Raw genomic sequence first — 19,524 nt, 5'->3', positions numbered from 1 at the left:
AAATGAGAATATTATAATGTGAATTACACATAATACCAATTGAAACAAAATAAAATCTATAATTTTCCCAAGGTTTTTACTTCTTTGTTGTTTAATAAACTGAATAATTTATGTAGATAATTCAGTGATAGACAAAGGGGAAAACTTAGTGATTGTAACAACAAAACACACATATAGAATAATGAGATAAATCAGATATTCAAAAGAGTAATAATCTGGATTATTATTATAACAAATATTATCTCTAAGATTATTAGGCAGAATTAGCCCTCATCAAAAAGTAGCTAAGAAATTCAACAATCGATAAAACCATGATTCAGAGATGGATAACTGCCGTCTAACTGTCTCAAGCAGGAGGGTCAATAGTGAGTTAGCGAATCCGAAATGAATCTGACTTCCTGGTTCATTTGTTGTTGTTTTTTAAGCTGAGTCATGTCAAGTCTTGTAAAAAACAATGAAGAACTGAAGTAGTGAAAACAAAAAATGCTTATAGAATAGTGCAATTAGTAGGAAAAAAAACCCTGTTTTTTTTCGGGCACCATTTTCTGGATTATCATAGATTCAAAGATTCAAGATTCAAAAGCTTTATTGTCCTATTCACAGTAGCTAGAGTGCAATGAAAATGTCCCTGGCTTCTCCAACAATGCAACATAAATATATAAAACATGGACAAGACAAAATAATCAAACAAAAAAAATAGTGCAAGACTATAGATAGAGTAGCTATAACATTGTGAGATTAAGATTATGTTACAAAACATATTGACCTCATTAGCTAAGAAATACTTTAATCTATACCATATGAGGCCATTATTATTATTCACTGAATTCTCCAAAATCCAGCATCACTCATCAAATATGAGCAAGGTCGGGAGGCTTACTTTAAAGATGTTATCCGTTACAATTACTAGTTACCTGTACAAATGTTTAATCAGTAACCTAATCTGAATATCATAATATAAAAGCAATGTAACCTGATTACTTTCCGTTTCTTTTGGAAATCTAAATATCAAATGCAATGCAAATAAAAACAAGAGAAAATGAATGAGACATTTTTTGATGAAGTGTATCATGTAATTGTAAAACAACTGAACAATGTGACCTTAGAAAAGAAGATAGTATAAAAGAGTAAGGTAAACTTGCCTTTCATTAAGCACATTCAGGCAGCAGGAGTACAGTTTCACTCTTAAAGATCTGATCCTTTTACAACAAACACACTATGATCTTTTTAGGTTTCTAATAACATTATAATCCTGCTAGTAATCCCCCATTTTTAGAAATGTAACAGTAGTCTGAATACGTCTTTTTCTAATGTAACTGTAAGGGAATACAGCTACTTTTTTTCTGTATCCTGAAATCCCGTTACATGGAATCCGTTACTCCCCAAGCCTGGCAACATAAATATGTAAAAGACATAAAACAATTACACACAAAAAGGTACCAGAGAGTAGGAATAGTCTTTTACAAGTAAAAGTCCAGAATACAAAATGTTACTCAAGTACAAAAGTATTGGCATCAAAATATACTTAAAGTACCAGAAATAAAAGTAGTCATATGCAGATTGGTCCATTTCAGAAATATATATTATATGTTTTCATTATAATGATTGATCATTAAAGTGTTATCAAAGCTGGTAAAGGTGCAGCTCGTTTGAATGACTTTGTATACTGCAGGGTAGCTTGTGAATAAAAGTACATTATTTACCTCTGAATTGGAGTAGAAGTACAAAGCAGCAGAAAATGGAAATACTCAAGTAAAGTACAAGTAGTACTCAAAATTGTAGTAAATGTACTTAGTTACTTCCCACCTCTGCTAAGGTTAATTGACATAATTAGCCCTCGTTAGCTGGGAAATTATTATGAGTCTATAAGTGTTTGGCAAAATCACTGCATTCTCCAAAACCCAGCATTACTCATCAAATATGGGCCACTCACAGTTGGCTGTCAGTATTACATAACCTCCCGATCTCCTCCTAGTGAGCGCACAGCGCCACCGTCAGGCCAAGACGCGGGGCTGCCGCAGAGCAGGGCTGGGCGGCGGGGTGAGGATCAGCAGCAGCTCTCCATAACCCTCCACACATCGGATGCTGATCGTCCGTGGAGCCGCACCTGGTGAGTGACATGTCTAATCCTCCGTTTGTTTGTTTTCCTGCGATGGGCTCAGCTGTTTAAGGATGGATGGAGACGCTTCACAAAGAGCATCGCTGTGTTTGTGCGACAAGCCTTATTAGCCTCTATCCGTCGTCCATAACCGGGGAGCCTCGGCTGCACAAACAGCCTCTATAACCTGATTTACAATAACACGTGATAAGTGTTGTCGTGAATCTGTCTAAATTAGCCTCTATTGGGCTTAAAGAGCACACGGACATGACAGTGAACGCCAAGGATCGATAGGCTTCTGTCGGTAATAAGAATTAAAGGCAGACAAAGTGTCGATATACATTTATGAATATCATTATGTGCGGTGTCTTTGTATAATATTATTCTAAGGCGTTATGTATTTCTGGGACGGTTTCGATATGATACGGCTCCACGATAAGCGCTGGGCCTAACTGGGCTAATTTGCAGGCTTGTCATTGGCCGACTGTAACCCATTCATGCACGCTTGACGTGTTGTCATTTGCAGATTTATAGCTGTATATGCGTGTGTGCGGTCAAGCGTCTTAAAGGGAAATATGGGCCACTACAAGCCACGCAACTGAAAGGGTTAACATGACCAGAAGGGGGTGTGGGGGGGCTGTCAGGTCCCATTGGGATCGAGTTGATGCACAAAAATGAGCCCCAGATATGACAACGTGTGCGTAATTACATCCCACTAACATACTCACCTATGGCTTCCCTCCTGCAGAGGGAGGACCGGCTGTTGCCTCAGAGAAAAGAGCTGTTATCTGACAATTATATGAGAGAGCATCATGGGAAGCAGAGATGTGGGGTTTTTCAGGAAAAAATAGTATTGCTGTCTTTGTCTTCAATGTCTATTTCTCCCCCACTTCCTGTCTCCTTTTGGCCATTGTGAGCTCATACAGACTTCCAGCATCCAATTAAATTAGCTGTCCTAATGCACATGTGCCGTAAATGCAATCTGCATGGATGCCTTTCTGACCTTTAGCCCACTCCACTTTCATGCAGCATCTTTATTTGACATACACTCACAAGATGTAGTTGATTGATCTAGAATGAGTCCATCCACAAAGATCCACGCAATAACTTGTGCTTTAAAGGGGCCCTATTATGCTTTTGGGGGTTATCCCTCTCCTTGTTTGTGCATGTAAATGGTGTGCAAAGGCTAAAATCCCTGTGTAAGCCAAACTGACAAATCTATCTTTATCTACTAAGAAGGAGCAGCTGTATGAAATGTATTAGGATGTCTAAAATCTTAGAGTCTCGCTTTTATACACTTTATTTGTATTTGCTGCTCTCCACACAGAGATGTGTCAGTGTCCTCGGGTGATTCCCAAAATAGCTACAGTACATATGACACATGCACACAGATGTTTATTTTCTTATGTAAAGCAGCGTGCCTCCTTCACGCCTGTAAGAACTTGTAATTGTATCGATCAAAGCATTGTTCACATATGGATGACTGCCGTCTAACTGTTCCTGTCTCCAGCAGGATGCATTAAGGGTCAAAGGTGAGCTAGCGAGGCAGAGATGAGTCTGACTTCCTGGTTCCTGGTGAGCGGCGGGGGCACGCGCCATCGCCTGCCCCGGGAGATGATCTTCGTGGGGAGGGACGACTGTGAGCTCATGCTGCAGGTGAGGCTGTCATATCTCCATCCAGGCTGGATTATCATCTGAAGCGCTGAGATTAGCGTGGACAGTGATTGACTGGATTTTGTGTGATTTAGTCTCGCAGTGTGGACAAGCAGCACGCTGTCATCAACTATGAGCCCAATGCAGACGAGCATAAAGTGAAGGACCTGGGCAGCTTAAACGGGGTGAGTGTTTTATGTTTCTACTATCCTGTGTCTTACAGCTTCATCTACCTACTGCTTAAAAGAGAAGCAATCTCTGAAATAGTAAGAGGCACACTATGTTTAACCAGAATCTGTATGAATCTCTACATACTGTATGGCATTTATCTGAATATAGTACACTGACACTAGGCTGTTTCCACACTATGGTGTAGTTTTCCCTTTGCTCACTGTAAATCTCACTCATTCATGGTTCAATGTGTGATTTACACAAGTGTGATGTGGAAGCTAGAAGCCTCCATTGCACTCCTAAAAAATAAACTGTTACAAAGGAACAGAGTTTCTCAATGACAATGGTAAAATAAAAGGACAATTAGACAAAAGATTACCAAAGAAAAACGATAGGATAATTAGACAACACCAAATGTGAAAGAAAAAAATTGTAATCAATCAGTAAGACGAAAAATCAGGGGATCATACTCTAAAGAGAGCATGATGTGAACAAAAAAACAATAAAAAAAGAAACAATAGATGATAATAAAACAAATATCTACAATGTAGTAAAATACAAAACTTGTGTCCGATTTGCCAAAAAAGGACAGATAAGCTTTATTCGTCCTTTGGTAATGCTCTCATAACACAAACAGGCATTGCTTTTGCCAAATTACAGTGTAAAAAAACAATGATTCAAACATATTGCAAAATATACAGGATTCTGACCAAGCAGGAGGTCCAAACTTTTATTAATATTTGGTTGTGATTCAGTACCCAGTCCTTAACATAACCCCTTTCTGTTTTTGTCTACAGACATTTGTCAATGACGTCAGAATACAGGAGCAGATCTACGTCACTCTGAAAGTTGATGACAAGTTGAGGTTTGGATACGATATCCTTTGAATCTTTTGTATGTGTCCAACCCGGTGACACACAGGACAATGTCCCGGACGACACTGTAACTTTATCTGCTCTTGAATAGCTGTGAATGCTCATTGCAATCTGCCTGCTGCATAATAGATAAAGCTATCCGTGCATGGTTCTCACCTCTGCAAAGAGTTATTTCACCTTAACCTGCCTCACATACCAACCTGTTCACCGTGCTTCGAGGAGAGATGCAGATTCCGGAGGAGGCTCTCAAGGTTAGACAGTACCTCGTGCATGTTCATGTGTCAATGTAACAGTGTGAAAGACCTGCTCAAAACAGTGCAGCCAGAAAGCTCTTACATTTGTACGTCACTGTGTAAAAAAAAACCCTGAAAGAAGTGGATTTTAGTTAGAGAGCAAAAAGTTGTGCTGAACCAGGCACAAATATTTTTACAAGAGCGATGAATCTGCAGCTTCAGAATCATCACAGCAAACTGCCCAGGTAGCTTAATGAGGAAGAGATGCAGTAATATTCCGGACGTATCCTCAATGATATGCAATATGCAAGTGTTCTTAAATGTCCAATAAAACAAAATCTGGCTTATCACATCCGTCAGCATGAGAAGTTCAGCAGCCAGCTGCAGCTCAACCAGAGGAAACCTCCGGAGAAGGAAGCGTGTACATCTGAGGCCAAACCCTCCAAGGCAGCAGCAGCAGCAGCAGAGGGTGGGGGGGCCGCCGCCGCCAAGCCTCCTGAAGCCAGCAGGGTGGAGGACAAGACGCCAGGTGAGAAGAGCAAATCAATGACACAGATCTCAGTGTTCAGATGCCACTTTCACAAATGTACAGGAGACTTAGGATATCATGTCGACGGGCGCTGTGGGCAAGAGGGTTTCAATGTTAACAAGCACAACTGAGTCATTTATTTGTCCAATGACTCCTTTTTTTACTTCCATAACATTATGTCATCACTATGTTACCATTGTGCTTCAATTGGCTAGCGCTCCAACACATTGTACGTGATAGGCTAAGGGGCGGGAGCAGGACATTTCTAAGCGGTTGACCAATCACAGCAGAGCCTGCCAGCTAACCAATCAGAGCAGACTGGGCTCTGGTTTCAGACAAAGGGTTAAGAGAGTTGCTGCAGCACAGGCAGTATGAGGAAAATAAAGACCTTTTTGAACTTTAAAGCATGTTAACATGTCAGAGTAGAGGCACAAAATACAAATAGGAAACGTGAAGATGGGCATAATAGGGGCCCTTTAAATCTGTATTAAATGTTTTAGTTGTGTAAAATGTAGCCATCTCATTCCATCATTCAACTGATGTGTTTCTTTTGCCAGGGGACGTCTCAGTGTTACACAAAATCACGCCTCTCTATGGCCAGCCTGCCTGGTGGGGAGATGAAGAAGCTAAGAACCGGCAACCAGGCAGGCCAGAGGAGAAGACCTCAGATCAGAAGCGAGAGAAAGCTGAAACAGGTGTTTAAATAACTCTAAAACCAAACGATAAAATGTGTTGAAATATCTCTATTTTACGCACCTTTAAATCTCCCTTTAATGGATGAATCTTTAGTTTATTCCCTTAGCAGTGCTAAACATCCCTTATATATCCTCTTTATTTCGGTCAGACACCAAGAAGAGTGCCGAGGCCCCAAAATCGGCCCCACAAGCAGCTTCTAATCAGGAGCCCAGCTACTTTGAGATCCCAACCAAGGACACCGCCTCGGCAGGTAAAGTGAGTGGTGAAGCCCCCTCACGAGATCAAGATGCTTCTTCTGCCACAGATCCAGGCCATGGTCACGCCTCCTTCACCATTAAGTTTGACCCCATGGCGGCAGGTAAAGTGAGCGCCAAAGATCGGGTTACGAAGGTGGGACCGGAGACCAGGCCCCGACTCAAAAGGGCTGTCGGGGAGGAGCTGAGTCCACTTCAGACCGCCATGGTGGCTGCGGAGGTCAAGGTCGCTGACTGGCTGGCCCAAAACGAGCTGCCATTGGCTCTTAAAGAAACGGTTGCAGAGGAGGACGGGGAAAGTGTGAAGAGTGATGTGCCTGTGCAACTGAAGAGCCTCAAAGGTGGGTATGGGCAGCCATTTGTCAGAGGTGGGAAGTAGTGGAGTACAAATACTTTGTTACTGTACTTATGTACGTTTTTCTGGTATCAGTAATTTACTCCACTACTTATTTTTCTGACGACTTTTTACTTTTACTTCTTACATTTTCAAAACAGGTTTGTTACTTTAGTTTGAATGTGTGTTTGGTGGCATGATCATTATTATTTAGAGTCATTGCGTGTATGTGTATTTCAACACGATCCGTGTATCCATCATTTCCTGGTCTTCTCTAAACAAGAGCCACCAATGAAAAAATAAAAACATTGTTCAGCATGGAAACATTCATTAGCTAACAATGACATTACTGTTCTATTAATATAAAGGGAGGTCAGTTACTCTTTATGGGTACTTTTTACTTAAGTACATTTCGAAGCCCATACCTCTTTACTTGTACTTGAGTAAAGAAGTTTAGTCAGTACTTCTACTATTTTTAAACACGAGTATCTGTACTTCTACTTGAGTAAAGGATGTGTGTACTTTTGCCATCTCTGCCATTTGCCATGTGTCTCTACATATAATAATAATTCAGCCTAAGCCCATAACCTTCTTTACCCCTCCCATGCCAGGCAGTAAACATGAGGACGGTACACAGAGTGACTCAGAGAACGCACTCGGAGGCAAAGGCAGGGCCACAACAATGGAGGAGCGCTCGTGGGGGCTTTGGGGCGGGATGAAGATCAGAGAAGGTCGAGCTAACGTACCGGAGGGGCTCTTCGCAGAGGAGGACAGTCCGGCTCGCCGTCGCAAGTCTTCAATTTCTAAAGCGGCGTGTGGATTCGTAGAGAGGCGACGCGTAGAGGCAACACATCAGCAGGGTGGACGCGATGAGGGCTATCACCATGGAGATGACTACAGTGACAGGGGGACCTATACCATTGAGCTGGAGAATGGAGATCAGGAAGAGGAAGAGGCAAGGAAAATGATAGACAAGGTGAAAAGAAAGGGTCAAGATACTGGTTTAGGTTTTTATTTTAATGACTATCTTATTTGTGTCTGTAGATTTATCCTAAATTAACCAAAATTAGCGTTAGATGATATTTGCTAACATTAATTAAATTAAATAAACATACATTTTTAGAACACTTGTAATACAAATGATTAACGTGTTAATGTGAGAAATCAGCTAGGGAATTTTAATATCAACAAGGTAATTTCTTTACCCAATACATCTGAAGTGTCTTGCAAAATACATTTTACAACATATATTCTCGATATTCTTATGATACGTTTTATTTCTAATACTTTGTAAAATATTATTCTCCAAAAAACATTGCAAAAATAGATTGAAATTTGTTTTGGGCTATTGACAATATTTGTAGATTTTTGGATTTATTACGCTCTGTGAAAAAATGTTGACCCTTACAACACCTAAGGAAACGCTGAATTTGCATATTCAAACATACAATAACACTGGGCATACACTTTCTGACCTTTTCATGTGTGTATGTTGCAGGTGTTTGGTGTGGATGAGCAGGAGGGTGTGTGTGTGTCCAGGCTGGGGGGTGCTGACCAAAGAGAGGGGCTCACCTCCCAGAGGTCTGGTGGAGACAGAGGGAAGCATGGACGCATGGAGACAGAGGTGCAACAACTGAAAGCTTTCAAATTCAACCGAAAGAGTTGTCATGTCTCCAAACACAGTGAATTATAATAATTATTCTCATGTATCTTTCATGCTGTACAGGTACTGTCTGAGGAACTGATGGTGGGCGGTCCTCGCTGGGTCTCGCAGTGGGCTACTCTGGCTGCCAGTCACATCAGGACAGACCCTGAGGGATCCGGAGGGGAGAGTCACATAATGGTCACAGAGGACAGAGGTATCTAAAATCTGAATGGAAAAGACAGAAATAATTCAGTTTGTCAACTTATTTTAAGTTGAAGTTACGTGTGTGTGTCTTTAACCCACCGCTAATGGATTTTAAGCATTATAAATCAAAAATGTCCAGACAATGCATTAAAGGATACATCTAGTGCTCATTTTCACGTTCATACTTGTATTTTGGTTTTTACTAGAAGATGTTAACATGCTTACTGTTCAAGTAACACGTTTTTTTTCTTGTACTGTCTATCTGACATTAATTGACCCGTGGTATGAAACGCTCCGTTTTAGTGCCTGTCTCTTTAAGCCAACCTCACAAAAAAGATAAAGAAATTAAGATGGCGCCGGTGATGATGGCTGCCGTGTCTTTGGCTCCTCTCCTCTTGCACTATTGTATCTGTTTTATTTGTTTTATGTCCAATAAATATATTATCAATGCACAACCCACAACCCACAACTGGGTGGTTTTATTTCACATATTGTGTGTTAGTGGGCACTCCATATCCCATTAATATGTTTGCATAATCACTGTGTTCGTTTTTCATAATATGTCCCCTTTAAAGTATGAAGGACATAAAGATTCTGTTGAGTTTGGTAGAAAACAACAGTTGAATCAAACCCTTGGAGCCAATGCATCTTTTCTTCTAGCATACCCCCCACCGTTGATGTGTAATTCCCATCTTTCCAAGAATCCTCTTTACTAATAAAAGTGTTTTCTGTCTCTCAGCTGAAATAAGTGAGTCCAGCCACTCAGCCTCCTTTGCCTCGTCTGGCTACACAGAGCGTAAGAGGAGAACCCTGCCCCAGCTGCCAGGTGAGGAGCTGGTCCTAGGAAGGAGGACCCCTGGCGCGGGCTTTCGTACGGATATGGGGGAGAAACAGGACACAGAGCTACAGGAGAAGGAGAGCAATGAGGAGAAAATGTCCCGGGGAAGGAATCGACCAGGTCACTGCCCTGGTGGAGTGGGCAGTCACGGTGGCAGCCCCAGTCGCTCCTCTCCAGCCAAGTCACAGGACAGCACTGGTGGGAGATCAGGCCAGTCAGGTGTGTTGGCAATGCCCCCTCGTCGATTAACCAGTGGGGAGAAGAGAATGGAGGAGGCACGGAAGAGGAAAAAGGAAGAGGAGAAGGCCAGGGAAAGTAGTGGCAAACCATTGTTTAGGCAGGAGAGTTTTACTGTGGATAAACCGAGTTCCAACCCCTCCATTGAGCTCCGACCTCGTATCCAAGCACTCACAGGCAGCAGAACTCAGATAAGGGAGGTCGGCCTTGAGAACACATCGCTACAGAAAGACTCAGAAGCTGTGGCCGCCTTTTTAGAGGCGACTGTGTCAGACCAAGGTGATCCACCAAGTCAGTCCATCGAAGGCTCCTTGTCACCAGAGTCAGACGTTGACACGACCAGCACAGTAAGCCAGGCCGAAGGAGCGAGAAAAGTGATCCAGAAACGGCGGATTTTAGCAGGACAGCAGAGGGAGAGAACAATGGTGTGCTCATCTGGCAAAGGCCCCACCGGGGGCCGAGAGACCCAGGACAGGAGGGTCAAGGCCAGGGCACCTGCACCTCCGAAGGCTAGTCGCCCCTGGGCCTCCCTGGATCTCACAGACGATGATGTCAATACCAACTCGCTCCTCTCCGACTCCCTGCCCAACACACAGGAATCTAAAAGCTCTACTACCAGAGCCCCGACTGGGAGCAAAACAGTGGGGGCTAGCACCAAGGCTAGTCGGGCTAAGGTCAGCCAGGCCCCAGCCTCTTCTGCAGCCAGTAAAAACACCAGTGGTCCCAAGCCTAGGCCCACCAGGGCGTCCCTGCTGAGGCGATCCCGGCATGGGGATTCCTCAGACACCGAACCTGCTGATTTCGACCGGATGTCGGTAGCTTCTGAGGCCTCCACAGCGAGTTCCACATCCAGGACAGGGATGGCAAGAAGGGGAATGTCCAGGATAGAGGCTCTGGCACAGCCTAGGAGGCAGAGGGTGGGCTCCCCGTCAGCCCAGAGCGACTCAGAGGCCACAGTGACGAGGGGCAGAGGTCTAGGATCCCGGAGTGTAGCAGGGGATTACTCCATCAGACAAGGACTGAGAGGGTCCAATTTGAGCTCAGTGTCTGGACCCAGGGCTCGGGCTAACAGCGCCTCCAAGCTACCTGATAAGAATAGAGGGACCTCTTCCTATGGACACATCCCACCTGCTTGTAAGTAGTAATGTTAATATTTCCATATTAAACCAACTTTTATCTGATGCTTTTACTGTCTAAATAAGACGTCTAATACATCTAATAATCTGTCTCGAAGCCATGAGAGGGAAATGAGAAAATATTTAATATAAGTCTGATCTTAGTAGTTTACAGTTTTTGTGTGAATCTTTCAATAAAACACTGTACACTGCTGAGTAGTTAAACATTGTACATCTAAAGGGCCAGATACTTTTCTCAGGAGTTGAAGATCAATACAAAGCAAAAAGAAGAGCGAATATCGGATTTGTCAGTTTGCCAGAAACTCTTAATGAATGCTAACGTTGCTCAGTGTGTGGATAGGCGACTGTATGCTTACATGTTTGCCTTATAAACCTGACTGTTGCATTGACAGCACATTTGAAGCCCTGTCTAAACTAAACTTCCGTTCTATCAAAACATTAGCTGGCACTCGGTGGCGCCGCGTGCCAGTGGATTATACTTCCACCTCAGAGGACGAGTATGGCTCCAACCGGCACCTTTCCAAGCAGAGCCAACCACGGCCATTCCCTTCCACTCGGGTAGCCCAGCTAGGAGGCTCCGCCCCCGCCACTCCTAGTCCTACAGGTCTGTCTGCTCTGAGGCAGCAGTCCAAGGAACAGGACGAGTATATGAGAGACTGGACAGCACACAGCGAGGAAATAGCCAGGTACGTGGGTGGGAGTGAGAAGTACTCCAGAGTAGAAAGGGAACAGTGATGAGTGATGATAACATTTTTAAAACATGATTCTTCTGCTCCGAGTTATTCCTGTTATTACTTGCTGTTATTTGATTTGATTTTGTCCATATTGAAAGTAATGAATTTCCATGCGATCTGATATTAAAAGATATCTCTTTTAATTTATTAATTTCGTATTCTGTTCTTGTACATATCATATTCTATTTACATGTATATAGACTTTTTGCACTCTTTTTTATTTTGTATTTTATTATATATGTTGCATTGTTGGAGGAGCTCAGGTCAGAAGAATTTAATTGCCATGTCTACACTGTAGCTATTGTGCATATGACAATAAAACCTTTGAACAATGAAATTGAACAATTTGAACAATGGGGATTTCAAGTTTGTGTTTATTCATCAGGATCAGCCAGGACCTAGCCAAAGACCTCGCCATGCTTGCCAGAGAAATTCATGATGTGGCCGGAGAGATCGACTCAGTCAGCCCTGCAGCCACCGACCCTGGAGCTATGGTAGTCAAAACTTTATACAATTATTTCTATCTGTTGATTATATAACTACAAAATATCAAGATTTGTATTAAATTGCTGCTACACAGATGGAGGAGCGTGTGTTTGATGACAGCTTGGATCAGAGTGGTGCTTCTGCAGAGCACAGCGGCATTGTGGGAACCAACGGGCGCTCTGTGGAGCTTCGACCCCGAGGCTCTGGTGGACAGAGCTCACGCTCCATCCGCAGACAGACATGGAATAGAGATGATGTGAGTCGCTCTTTTGATATAAAACAACATTCTGCTGTGAGACAATCTGCATGACATAGGGGTATCGAAGAGTTTAAATTATCACTGATTTTCTCCTTCAAATCTGTATTTCAAGTATGGAGAAACATTGGAATTTAGTGTACAAAATGCGTTACTGTGAAATCGGCTGTCGGAAAATGTAGATTATAAACGGAACTATATTTCCACCTCAACACTGATTTACTTTTCAAGCATACTTTATGTTTGGTACAGAATTGTGTTGCAGAACAATAAAGTCACTCTATACCACAGCATGCCACTAGAGGGAGCTCCATATCTCCAACAGCAGTTACCCTTGAACAAATATCTGCTTAAAACTGGACCAAAAGCTACTAGTTTAGCCAATGAGAAAGAATAATTTGCAGAACGCATGATAAGTAATAGCTAAAATTAGGTTCAATTTAGCAAAATCATTTAAAAGACTGCTTTATATTTCTTGTTTTATCTGCTTTGATTGTTTGCCTTTGTTAAAAAGTGATTGTTTTTTTCATCATGTTTCAGTCGGTGCTGGACAGTTTACTACTAGCATCGGTCTCTCAGCTTTCAGCGAGAATACGTCAGTCTGTTGATAAAACAGCCTACAAAATAAGGTACATTTAATAAATATACAAACATTTGTGAAAATAAAAAAGACAATTTTTGTTACGGTTTGGTAATGGTTTGTACATTTGGGATTAGAACGGTCAAATGCTGGATTAATTGGAAGTCAAGATCGTCGCTTAAAATCTGTTTTTGTGTATAAATTGTTTTTATCATGGATTAATTTGATGACTATTTTATAGATAATTGAATTATCATTTGGTCTATAAAATCAAGGCAAGGTAATGAAAAATGAGTTTCTTAGTTTCTCAAAATCCAAGGTGCTGTCCTCAAATGTCTTGTTTTGTCAGTCCAAGTCATAAAGACATTCAATTTAATATGTCATACAAGGACAGAGGAGAAAACTACATTAAAGTGGTTTAAAACTTACATTTCTTGCAATATTTGCATGAAAATGCATTCTTTATTATTACATGTATTTTTCATGTTGATGAACTACTGAATTAGAGTTGAAGTTGTGAATTTAAATCTGGTTTTAATGATAAAATTGTTCTTACAAATTCACACGTGCAGAAAAGCATTGTTAAAATAGAAACCCTTTAAATCAGGTGTTAAGATCTTGTCTTTGTTTGATGTTGGAACTAGGCCAAGCAATCTGTTTGAGTGGCACATCACAAAGGTTTACTCTGACAACCAGCTACATGTCTCATTATAACAACTCAAAGGCCTTCTTTCATTCCTACAATACACAGACAATGATTGAAACAGTCAACTCATACTTATATAAAGAAGTACATTTAACATATTCATGTATTTTACCTTCATCTATTTCCGTACCAACTTGGCCTCCAGGATCCTCTTCAAGGATAAAGAAAGAAAATGGGAAGAGATTGAGAACAAACTGCAGGCAGAGCGCGACTCCTTACTACTCAAGAGCTCCAACAAGGTGATGTCCCCTCAAACAATGTCTGTTTTATTTGATGAAGGTTGGGGAACTATGCAGGACAGTAATACTTCTAGGCACGTAGCAGTTTGCCTCTAGAGATGGCAATATCTTTCAGTCCAACTTTTACCAGACAGAAATATCTCTATTGGATCGCCAGAAAATTAGGTTCAGACGTTAATGCTTCCCTCAGGTTGAATTTTAATCACAACGGTGATCCTTCAACCTTTCCTCTAGCATCAGCAGGACAACATTTCATTTTGTCGTTTTATATTGGTTTCTACAAAAGTAATGACTAATTTCTATCAGCCTCAGCTGTACTTGGGATACATTGCTAATAAGAAAAAGTTTGCATGCTACCACAAAACCAAAATGGTGAACATGGTAAAGAATATACCTACTAAATCAGGAAGTTTACATATGTGTTGTAACCATGTCAGCATGCTAACGTTAGCATACCAAAATGTTTCCCCTAAAATGTTTTGTATACACTTTTTATCATTGATGAAATATCAAAATGGGTGAATGTTTTACTGTGTGTGTTTGTCAAAACTGATTTGTTTTCTCAAAAGATATTCAAGATGGATTATCCTTGCATAACATTTTGTGCTGAGTCACCTCTAAGGGCTTCCACAGATTTAAATCATAACTCAAATCTGAATGTATGCTATGTATAACTATGTATTTATGATATAACATTAAACAGAGAAACTACTGCACATATTAAAGGTTGCCATCATTTTATATTAACTGGGTGGCAATAGCTCTTTAGAAAAGGGTCACAGTGTGATTATGTTTCTGCATGGATGCACATTAGATAGCATGTGATACCATATCTTTTTGGTAAAGAACACCAAAAAGTGGCACAAGGTGTTGAAAGCTAACTTTATAGGAATAATATCTGCACATCCAAAATGTCTGCAAGTGGGAAGAAGTGCAATTTGTGGTTTGAATGTGAGGCATTATGATACATTCATCAGACAGACACATTTCAGGGGAGTGTATGTAATCAGCATAGTGTTTGTTTTTTGGCACTAGTTGAGCATAAATTATTACAAGAAGAGAGACTGAAATGTAATTTGAAAAAGCTACTCTAATGAATAACTTGCATATTGCTTATGTTTTTTTTTTATCCTTTAGCTTTTTAAATGGTGAGATTATTGCTATACAGTTTAACTCCACTCTTTCTGTTTTCTTTGCAATCATACACAGTACAATATCTGATTACTTACTGAAGCAGTCACAGTGACAGTATAACAGCTTTTCTGGAGGATCAAATCAAAGACAGACACACACATGCCATTTAGATAACCATGCAAAACTTTTCTTGTAGTGCACAAAATACGGTTGTTTATTTTGATACAGAAAAGATGATTACAGGCTGTAGCAGTAGCAAAAAGTTAGAGTCTACAAATCTCACACCTCTCTCGAGCGCAGGGTCATAAATCATACCAGCCTGTCCTCATGTGAACCCCTGAAGAGACATGTCTATCCACCTAACAGTCACATTGCTCATAAAGCATTACTGAGCGAATACACGGCACGGCTCCAAACCTATTCCTGCAGTGTGGAGCAGATGAATGGAGTTGATTTACTTTGTGTATGAACTTTCACTTATTAAATCACATCAACCAATTAAAAGCTTTTCTTTATGTCCACTAGGAGCTTTCAACCATCATTCAAGACCTGAGGAGAGTGGAAAGACAAATGCTCGGTATGGATGTGATGCTTTCCTGTAGTATTTATTACACTGCCACACGTCAAATTACAAGTGTATTTTGTACTGTGTTAAAGGAATACTATGCCAACAAAATGACAAGATACAGTTACTGTATGCACTATGTGTTTCCAAGAGAAAATAAATGATTGCATGCCCCCATAGAGAAGGAAGAATCTAAAAAGTGAGTTTGATGAATTTAGTTAGACTGGGATTAGACAACAGCAAAATGTATATGTTTTTAAAGTAAGGTTTAGTGAAAATGTATTTGTTGGGAAGAAGTTGGTATATTACTGGTCAGTTTTTGTAACAGAAGGCCAGTTATTGATATACAAAACCATCCTTTTTTGTTGAATCATTCTTTTAAATGTAAGCATATTATTGATTATATTTGAAACGTTTCTTTTTGGACAGTAATTGACATGATGGTGGACCCTGATGGCACCCTGGATGCCCTGTCCAATATGGGCATGACCAGTCCTTTGGCTGACCAGAAGACGAGCCCCGGGGCTCAGCAGGGGGCGTCCGTGTTGCACCCTGAAGTTGGAGCTCTCTCCAGCACACTCTCCAGGCCAGAGGGACGGACCACTGAATCCTGCGAACCTTAACACCACGCAGAGGTGGCAGAGCGAGAACAAGGGCTCCGTCAGAGTCCTAGATCCTACACTGATACAACAAGGACATATATAAGAATGCATCCTTTATGTTGGACATATCCTGAAAGTGTGGGGTTAGAATCATTTAAAGTGTGTCGTTTGAGACAAAGGAGGAAAGAGAAGGAGAAAGATGCCTATTCTGTGGGAGAGCCACACTGCCCTGACTGTTAATCAAAGTGACTTGTGATTGAACTTTTACAAAAAAGCTATGTGAGATATACAGTATGAAACACAACAGTACTATTTGTTGGGCTAATGAAGAAGATGTAACATCATATACAGTGACCCATCTGGGATCTGTGTTGCTTTTCATTCTTACAATCCATTAACTACGGAAGCCCTGAGAAACAAAAAGGGAAAACAAATGTTTTGCCTTGATAACCTTTCTAAATTCATTAAAAAGTATCTTTCTCTATCTGTAAAACAGGTAGGGAATAACATTTATCAGTAGGATATTTTTTTCTTTATCGTTGTTTACTATTTTCTGTGAAAAGTGTTGCCAGGTGAATTTAATTTATTTTGTCAAGAAACATTTTCAAAACAATTTTAACCTAGGAAACATTAACCTAGATTGTTTTAACTTGTTTTATGAGTCATTAATGCAGGAAAGAAAAATACTTTTTTTTCTCATTTGCATCTTTGGGCTTCCGTACTTATTCTTTTAAATATTTGAAAAAAGGACACATGTAAATGAAGACAGGGTTTTATGTTGTCATTTTCCCCCCCCAAATCCTGATAAAATCATATTACTGTTTCTTTTCCAAGCCTTCAAATCTTGCAGTTTGAATCAAGAGCTGACTTAATGCCAATGCAGAACTTATGAAGGGGGAGGAGTCACAAAAGGAAGAGTGTGTGAAACTGTTTTTCTACCCAGCCATAGGTTATTTATATTATATAATGTTGCAATTGTAATCCCCAAACCTGCCTCAGTAATGATTTTCCATCAGAAAAGAGCAGCTTTTGCTAGGAGAATAACTGGGTATGTACCAATGTTAGTTAGTTCAATCAGAAACTCCCATCCATGCCTTTCTTTTTCCTATGGCGATGTCATTTGAAACCAGTATCAAATATAGACCGTGTATGTTAATAAACAAAACTATGAAATCAAATGTAGCTCCCAGAAAGGTTTTCCTCTTCCAAATGTATTTTTTGTCACAAGTGCCCTGGATCAAACAATCATTATATTTGGAGATGAAAGATGCCACAGTGTATAGGAGATGGTGTTGTTTTGCACATTACAAAGCTGTTATATGGACATATTCATCTCTGAGGGAACAGGACATGACGTGCCCCTGTGGCGCTTCTTTTTCATGCCCCTCAACCAAAACGAAACAGGGTGAAAGCCAGCTGCCTGTGGATGAACAGATTGTCAAATTATTTTTCTGATAATGATGCGTTTAAACCAGCGTAGACAAAGTCCTGCAGCTTTTTTATTGTTACCGATGCAATGGAACGATGGACAGTATAATGGTTTTCCAATGTCTTGCCTCATACCAATGTTTACACATGAATGTAACCCGAGAACTGTTGAAACATTTTAGCCAAAACAACTTGAATAAATATTAATATCTGCATTTTGTGCTCAGCACCTACTGATCTTTGTCTTTTATTCTTTTTGAGCATTTGGAGAATCTTTAATTTTGATGTTTTGTATGAAGTTTTTTTCTTTTCTTTGTAATGATGTCAGGTCACATGTTGACCTGGCTATACCTGTGTATTGTTTGTCTTATTTCCAATAAAATGCATGATTATCATGAGCTGTTTTATTTTTTCCACATCAATTCTACTGCAGCGAAAGATTATAGTGTTATTCAAAGTGGTGCTTACATAGTTTTCGTTGAAAGTTACTTAATGCATTTAAGTAACGCGCTCAGTTTTTAAAGAACTTGCTACTGCTGAAATGACTAGGTTAGATATGTTAGCTAGCTAGCTTACAGTAATAATGATATCGGAAGACAGTGCCGCCCCTCCCTACACGCAGATCATACAGACTGCGTGGGGCCTCATCTTGCTGAGGGGGCCTCATCTTATGCACAAATGCGGCACAATTACGAGTGCCACAGTTCCCCCGCAGCGAGACTCCGGCGTTAACAGTTTATGCAGTGCTTTTAGTAAATGTTGTGTATGTTTTGTGTAGTTAGTGAAGCTGTTTCGTCATTTGCCTGTGTTTTGGATATTTATGTTTTTATAATAATATTCTATATGTATGTGTATAGCATTTTTTGAGCGGTTGTGCCGAATTTGCACCGGTTTGCCACTGTAGTAATATTATAAAAACTATCTTTAACTCAAGTACATTTACATGACAGCAGTAGCAACTTTGCACATTTCAATTTGACATGCAAATCCTTTGATCAGAGTAGTCAAACCTAGCTGTGTTACGGGTGTACAAGGAGTGGACCCAAAAGCACGAAGGCAGACACAAGATTCAAGTACAATAAACAATCTTTACTTGAAAAAGCAGAAACAGTACAAAAATATATACAATAAAGAATCTCCACTAATGTTTACCTAACTAATAACTAGAAAAATACTTCTACCTGATCTTACCTTACTATAACTAAATCTACGGACAATGACTATAACTTAGATACTTAGATGCAAATAGGATAACGCGGGAGAGTTTGGCAAAAGACACAAGACAATCTGGCAACAAACAAAGGAAGACAGGACACTATACAAGAGGGAAGTGGGCACAGGTGGAAACAATCAGGGGCGGGGCAGACACTGATGATGGCGGGAAAACAACCAAGGCAGGAAGAAAAGGAATCAGGAACGAGACAAGGTGAATACAAAATAAAACAGGAAGTAACATAAATAACTAAACTAACAAAAAGCATTTAACACAGTTGCCGACGCACAACAAGCTGCTCGTTCATCTTCTACAATATAAAATAAAATGACAGGCTTACATCCAATAAAAAAATTGACACTTCCCATGAAAAAGTATAAATAATGCTGTTTTATAGTTTGGAAACTATTTGCTAACAAGTTGGCAATAATGTTGTTTTAACAGCTTTTCGTTGCTCCTATAAGTGGACCAAAAAATAAGTTATCGCAGGGTTAAAGGAAGTAAAAATAGTGTAAAAGGAGTAACTTGGACTGCTTGGAACGCATACTTTGGAAATGTAAATAAATACATAAATAAATACATAAATAAAAAATTATTGGTAGCCTACTGGTGAACATTTTTAATTAAATGAAAAATATTTTAAATCCAGTCAACTAAATCAGATAATCAAGATTAATC

The 19,524-nt window shown here is 40.3% G+C and overlaps 1 protein-coding gene across 3 annotated transcripts; it reads left to right on the top strand.

Annotated features, from left to right (window-relative positions):
• The first annotated feature begins 1,989 nt into the window (after positions 1-1,989).
• On the top strand, positions 1,990-17,848 carry cep170ab (centrosomal protein 170Ab). Of its 3 annotated transcripts, none has more exons than XM_034239374.1 (19): positions 1,990-2,110; positions 3,609-3,754; positions 3,847-3,936; positions 4,720-4,798; positions 4,990-5,048; positions 5,391-5,559; positions 6,117-6,254; positions 6,404-6,850; positions 7,455-7,798; positions 8,342-8,467; positions 8,570-8,702; positions 9,432-10,901; positions 11,346-11,589; positions 12,023-12,131; positions 12,218-12,379; positions 12,920-13,008; positions 13,811-13,904; positions 15,564-15,615; positions 16,033-17,848. In XM_034239374.1, the coding sequence occupies exons 2-19, from the start codon at positions 3,650-3,652 to the stop codon at positions 16,224-16,226; spliced, it is 4,104 nt and encodes a 1,367-aa protein (XP_034095265.1). In that variant the 5' UTR covers positions 1,990-2,110; positions 3,609-3,649; the 3' UTR covers positions 16,227-17,848. The 3 variants fall into 3 exon arrangements, with proteins under 3 accessions (XP_034095265.1, XP_034095263.1, XP_034095264.1); XM_034239372.1 differs by having other exon boundaries at positions 7,455-7,819; XM_034239373.1 differs by having other exon boundaries at positions 2,006-2,110; positions 3,612-3,754; positions 7,455-7,819.
• The last annotated feature ends 1,676 nt before the right edge of the window (positions 17,849-19,524 follow it).

The sequence above is a fragment of the Gymnodraco acuticeps genome, unplaced genomic scaffold (genome assembly GCF_902827175.1).
Source record: "Gymnodraco acuticeps unplaced genomic scaffold, fGymAcu1.1, whole genome shotgun sequence".
Classification (NCBI taxonomy): domain Eukaryota; kingdom Metazoa; phylum Chordata; class Actinopteri; order Perciformes; family Bathydraconidae; genus Gymnodraco; species Gymnodraco acuticeps.
Note: the sequence above shows the minus strand (reverse complement) of the source record. Positions and strands in the feature narration are given on the sequence as shown.

Excerpts from the sequence above, each read along its gene's own strand:
- cep170ab (XM_034239372.1), top strand. The coding sequence starts at position 3,650 with ATGAGTCTGACTTCCTGGTTCCTGGTGAGCGGCGGGGGCACGCGCCAT. Across the intron at positions 11,590-12,022 it reads CACAGCGAGGAAATAGCCAG|GATCAGCCAGGACCTAGCCA; the intron begins GTACGTGGGTGG and ends TTTATTCATCAG. Across the intron at positions 12,132-12,217 it reads CCACCGACCCTGGAGCTATG|ATGGAGGAGCGTGTGTTTGA; the intron begins GTAGTCAAAACT and ends GCTGCTACACAG.